The 6,464-nt window shown below is 33.7% G+C and overlaps 1 protein-coding gene across 1 annotated transcript; it reads left to right on the forward strand.

Annotated features, from left to right (window-relative positions):
- Positions 1–4,048: 4,048 nt before the first annotated feature.
- Positions 4,049–5,277, forward strand: LOC134242345 (cerebellin-3-like). The gene is made up of 2 exons (XM_062724414.1): positions 4,049–4,215; positions 4,835–5,277. The coding sequence occupies exon 2, from the start codon at positions 4,852–4,854 to the stop codon at positions 5,245–5,247; it is 396 nt and encodes a 131-aa protein (XP_062580398.1). The 5' UTR covers positions 4,049–4,215; positions 4,835–4,851; the 3' UTR covers positions 5,248–5,277.
- Positions 5,278–6,464: the final 1,187 nt, after the last annotated feature.

Below are 6,464 nucleotides of genomic sequence, written 5' to 3' on the forward strand. Positions count from 1 at the left end.
AACTATCAAGTGAACCAATCAGACACCGTTGAATTTTTCAGAAATAGAAGAATTCTTCACCATGAAGAATCAATTCTTCGCGAGAAATGGAAGCATTTGATTGGCTGAAGAAGTAGGTTATGTTCTAAATGATAAAAGTCATTGATACCCTAACCTGAAATCAGGCAAAAATTGGTTGCTATATGTTTTATAGTTACCATGGCAACATGCCTTAAATTCGAAAAATGGCATTTTTAGCTCACCTCAACGAAGTTGGGGGAGCTTATGTAATACCCTCGGCGTCGGTGTCGGTGTCGGTGTCGGCGTCGGCGTCCCGGGTTAAGGTTAAGTTTTTTTGAGCAGTTTTCTTTTTAAGTACTTCTATGTCCTATATTGATTAGACATGCATGGAAGATGTTTCTAGTGTGTTTCATTGTACCAGTCAAAGTTTCAGATGCTGCAATTTCAGCAAAGGAATGACCAGGTTAATGTTTTTGGAGCAGGTTAACATTTTTGGTGCAGTTTTTGGTGTGGGTTTCATTTCCAAGTAACTATAAGCCCTATGTTGACCAAACTTGCATGGATGATACATCTAAGGATGCATACTACCGGGCTTGCTTCGGATGCTGAATCTGACCTACATTTTCCGGTTGAGTGAACAGGTTAAAGTTTTTGGTGCAGGTTTCATTTCCAAGTAACTATAAGCCCTATGTTGACCAAACTTACATGGATGATACATCTAAGGATGCATACTACCGGGCTTGCTTCGGATGCTGAATCTGACCTACATTTTCCGGTTGAGTGAACAGGTTAAAGTTTTTGGTGTAGGTTTCATTTGCAAGTAACTATAAGCCCTATGTTGACCAAACTTGCATGGATGATACATCTAAGGATGCATACTACCGGGCTTGCTTCGGATGCTGAATCTGACCTACATTTTCCGGTTGAGTGAACAGGTTAATGTTTTTGGTGCAGGTTTCATTTCCAAGTAACTATAAGCCCTATGTTGACCAAACTTGCATGGATGATACATCTAAGGATGCATACTACCGGGCTTGCTTCGGATGCTGAATCTGACCTACATTTTCCAGTTGAGCGAACAGGTTAATGTTTTTGGTGCAGGTTTCATTTGCAAGTAACTTTAAGCCCTATGTTGACCAAACTTGCATGGATGATACATCTAAGGATGCACACTACCAGTCTTGCTTCGGATGCTGAATCTGACCTACATTTTCCGGTTGAGTGAATAGTTAAAAGTTTTTGGTGCAGGTTTCATTTCCAAGGAACTATGAGTTCTTTAATGACCAGTCTTGCATAGATGATACATCTAAGGATGCATACTTCCAGGCTTGCTTCGGATGCTGAATCTGACCTACTTTTTGTGGATGAGTGAAAATGTTAGTTTTGATGCATGTTTCATTTCCAATAAACTATGAGCTCTATAATGAACAAACTTGCATGGATGATACATCTAAGGATGCACACTAATGGACTTGCTTCTGATGCTGAATTGGACATACATTTTTCAGATAATAGACAAGGTAAAAGTTATGGTTGCAGGTCTATTACCAAAAACTATAAGGCTTATATAACATTGTATAAACCAAACTTGCACAAATGCTGCATCAAGAGATGAAAACTCTCAAATTTGCTTCAGATGCTGGATTTTCATTACATTTTCATGAAGAAGAAGTAGTTTAAATTTTTTATGTCGGTCTATTTCAAAGTATCGGATCAAAATTGCTTTTAAAAATATTTTCATTTTTGGAATGTATACTTTTTGTTGGTTAATTGTGTGACTTTGCCTTACTTAAAGACAACATTCGTTGAGGTGAGCTCTGTAATCTCTGATTACCTATGTTTTAACATGTTTAGAGCCCCATAGTTAACATACGCGGCAAATCAAACAATTGGCAATGACTGTTTCCAAAAGTTGAAGGTCAGATGTCTCAAATGCATGATAAACATGTTTGGTAAATCAACTATTACATACGTTACTATGGTAACAAAGTATTCAAAGGTAAAAAAATATTCATTGAATTTTATAAAGTCATACACGTAGAATTAAAAAGCAATTATAGGATGAAATGTGACCAAATAATAGAAAAAAGAGCCTTGAAACATATACCAAGAACAAAATATGATATTTCATTTTGGTTGGCAATAGTTGCCAAGGTTTTTATACGACAGAAAGCCTTCAAAGTAACACTATGTATGTTTAAATCTGATCCTATCTTTAAAAAAAAGCACATTTCCTCATAACTAATGATCAATTTTATAAGATGTTGCTGTGCTCCAAGTTTTCCCATTTGAAAAAATTCAGATTAGATTCTTTAAATAGAGCGTTGCTATGGAAATAAGCAGAAAATATATGCTTAAAAACCTGAAAAATATTTTCTTTCCTTGGATACGTACCCTTAAATGTAGATTCCCAAAACTTTTATGATTAATATTTATTAACAGCTAACTTGATTTTTAATTTTGACTATCATCCAATCTCTAAGTGGATGCAAGAAGTTGGCACACAGGGTTTAATATTGATATAAGTTCACAAAATCGAACATTTTCCTTTCTTGGTAACCATAGCAACAGTGTTGTTTTATTCATCAAATTTTATCAATATATGATATTCAACTTCAGTTCTAACAGATAAGTACTATTCAAGCTGAGTCCTTTAATTTGTTTCTTGATTAAATGGCAATTTAATTCTTAATGCAGCGAAAAATAATTCACTTTTAAGCACTGGTACATTGATTCCATGGTAACACTATATAGTAGCAATTATACCGAATTTTTCTTATGGTTTTGGTGTTGCAAGGTCCTAAGGATGCACATTTGCCAGTCTTGAATTTTCATGTTTTTCCTGAAGACAATAGCATTAACCCAATCTTAGTTATTGGTTTTGCATGGTTACACTGTGCTACCATGGTAACCATAAAAGTTATTTATAGAATGATATTGCTTTTACTTATGTACTTAACGTCAAACATTTTCATTGTTTTTCTGAAGTCGTTGATTGAGTTTGAGCATGTTACACCTACCATTAGTGAATACGGAGTGTTTTTCAGCATATTTCAGTATTTTAAATGTATTCCAAATGTACCCTTGGTTACCACATACTTAAGAGATATATTCTAAGCAGTTTCTTTACAATATAAGTGACATCAATGTGTCATGTTTTTGTGAGAATGGTTTGTTTGCTTTTTCTAGTTTTTATTAAGCCACAGTCAAGATTTAAAGTGGCTGAGAATCTCGATTTTTCAAACTTTTCCGGCTGTTGCCATAGCAACCGAGACACATAGCGACGAAATTTTGTTTGATATTTGTTTCTGGTGTCAAGTACTAAGCATGGGTGAAGTTTCATCAAAATCGGTGACCATGCGTGGCAACGAAGTTTAAGTGGTTACAGAGAATGGCTTTTAAATAACGCAAACGAACATTGCGAGGAAAAAAAGTGACAAATTAATCTTAAATGTACATTTGTTGTATATATTTTTTTCGTTAATTCAAGAGGGTTAATTTTTTAAAATTAAATTGTATCAAACAATGTACATTTTAGTGTTCTAAAGTATTGAAAATGCATTTAGTTCTAAAGTATTGAAAATGCATATAGCAAACTTCCGCCAGAGTTCGTTTCCTCACAGTCTCTCTGTAGATGAGGCCTCGACGGGGGATGCATATAGTTCTTACTGTGTATTCTAACGCGCGGTGACAAGGTTTCGCGTTATAGAGATTTGAACGTCATGGATTTCTAATGGATTTCATAAAGAAAATTACACTAATGTAAATATTTCTAAATGGAAATTTTGAGATATAAAATTATTATGTTGCCACCAAAAGAAATTTTGTAATTTAAACGTTATTAAGATAATGTTAAATGTTCGAGTGATGTTAATTGTCACCTTTGTTTAGATATCAGGTTTCGTTATTTCAACACGAAAATCCATCATTATAATATACAGGTACATGTATTACATGTACCTAGCTAGTATATAAGCCATTCAACAGTCAAGCATTTAAGGCAAAAGATTTAAAAATTTTTTTTACAAAGTGTCATCGACCAAACAATATTTCAAATTAAGTTTTTTCTTCGTGTTTGTCTAGCTTTGGTGGTGACGGTATGCTGCGACTCTTCGGACTTGAGTGAACTTAAGGGGTATAATAGGTGTCTTAAAGAAAGATTGAAGTTTTTGGAGTCGAAAGTTGAATCCACTTGCACTGAGAGTTCACAATCATGTAAGTTTGTTTAATTCTTTTATTAATCTTGGTTTTCTCCATTTATATGATATAAGAATACCCCTTTAATATACGCACGTTTTGAGATTATCTCCCATGGTGCGCTCTCAGTAACTAGTTACGGAGGAGGTGGGACATTCATTTAAATTGGACCAGTTACATTTATTTCGAAATACCGGTCTACCATAACTTTTTTCAGGATACACTTATCATCGCGAAAATTGACTATTGAAAGCTTCCCCCGATATGCAAATTATCCCGCTTTTCCAACTATCTTTGATGCTCCTGGCATACCCATAAAACATTCTTTATCCATGCAGAGTTGTCGTTCCCTCTACGCTCCCACATACACGTGCATTCTAAAGTAAAGGCATTTTTTTTCACCGAAAATAGAAAATATCAAAAGGTATTAAAAGCACCACCCATCGTTTACTAGTATTCATTTATTTAAGCACATTTGAGTACTATAGTACATGAATCGGCAATGTCCCACTTGAGTCTTCCATGGTGGATTAATTTGGTTTCCTTTTGCATCTATTGCCATCATTGAAGAACTATAAAATCTCGAAACTTGCGAATTGCTATTTATTTAGTTTAAATGACTGGTCTATTATTTTAGTTCAACGTGTGTCATTTATGGCGAAGGCTTCACACAATATAAAACCCGTCATAGGGACTCTCACTTTTGACAACGTTCTCACCAATAAGGGAGGAGCCTACAACGGCAAGACTGGTATCTTTACCGCCCCCGTATCCGGAACATACTTCTTCGTGGTCACCGTGAGTATGCCAACCCCATCCCCCGCAAATGGTAAGGACTACGTACAGATGGATATTATGAAGAACGGCAAATCATCCGGGTACTTGTTTATCGGGACTCAAGGATTATGGATCAAAAGATCGGAAAATACTTTAGTGGAGCTCTCAAAGGGGGACAAAGTAAACCTGAAAGTCAGAACCACGGGAAGTGGGTTTTCCAACATTGCTGGATACTATTATCACTCTCACTTCTCAGGATTTTTAATCAATTGAAGCATTTTTATTTGTATTAATTGAATAAAATTGCAATAATGGAGGAAAATCATTGTTATTATTACCAGTAACCTGTAAGTAAGTTTCCAGATCAGTACAATTATTTCAGAATCATAGGAAGATATTATATAATTCCGATCTAATTTTTTTGTATTGATTTCCTTGTTTTGATTGGACGAGAACAAATTCAAGAATAAGGTTTCACATCGATAAATTTCTCCAAAGGCGCTCACCGTGTAATTAAGTTTGTAGATGACGAAATGATCGCGCAATTACTAGTCTACATAGGTCTTGATTTTACAGTATACTGGGGTAAACCTATGTAGAGTTTTATTTCGACATCTACAAACTTACATGGGGAGCACTTATCAATTTCTTAATCAGTACTACTTTCTTGAAACAGATCATTACTTCTATAGTCTGTTCAAGCTATGGAGAACCCTTCTACTTTTTATTCGAAAAATAAAATTAATTTTCAATTTTCAGAGATATCTCTGATTTTTATATATATATATATATATATATATATATATATATATATATATATATATATATATATATATATATATATATATATATATATATATATATATATATATATATATATATATATATATATATATATATATATATATATATATATATATACTTTCAGAAATATATCTTTTACTTAGAGAGATATATCTCTTTTGCGAAGAGAGCTATCTCTTCCATTTAAAGAGATATATCTTTCACCCAGAGAGATGTCTCTTTCAACGTACTTGAGAGATATCCTGTTATCTTTTTTTCTTTTGGAGATGTCTTTCCAATTTAAATAGATATCTCTCAAAGTAAAAGAGAAATCTCTCTTTAGTTGATCTTCAGAGATATCTCTCAAAGTGAAATAGACATCTTTCAAAAATTTCCAAAGAGATACCGGTATCTCTCAAGCAAAATGAGATATCTCTTTTCATAACTTTTATGTAAGTTGAATTTTTAGCGAATTTACCGAAAGAAACTTAACTAAATATGACAAGTAATTTAGTATTGTCAAGATTTCAAGTTAGTATCAGTTTAATTATTTCATAAGCTGAGTTCCATTGCAGTTGAGAGTATATGCTCGATTTCTTTTCCTGAATATTAAGCTTTGTGGCACCGCAATTTGAAAAAAAATTCAAAGGGCGTCAAAAAACTGGGACAAAATCAACGCACTTTGAATTTTTTTCAAAATGCATTAG

This window comes from Saccostrea cucullata, unplaced genomic scaffold, assembly GCF_032062105.1.
Source record: "Saccostrea cucullata isolate Sc308-1 unplaced genomic scaffold, CSIRO_AGI_Scuc_v1 ctg21712, whole genome shotgun sequence".
Taxonomy (NCBI): Eukaryota; Metazoa; Mollusca; class Bivalvia; order Ostreida; family Ostreidae; genus Saccostrea; species Saccostrea cuccullata.

What these genes read in the sequence shown, in the direction of transcription:
- LOC134242345 (XM_062724414.1), top strand. Translation starts at nt 4,852, where the DNA reads ATGGCGAAGGCTTCACACAATATAAAACCCGTCATAGGGACTCTCACT.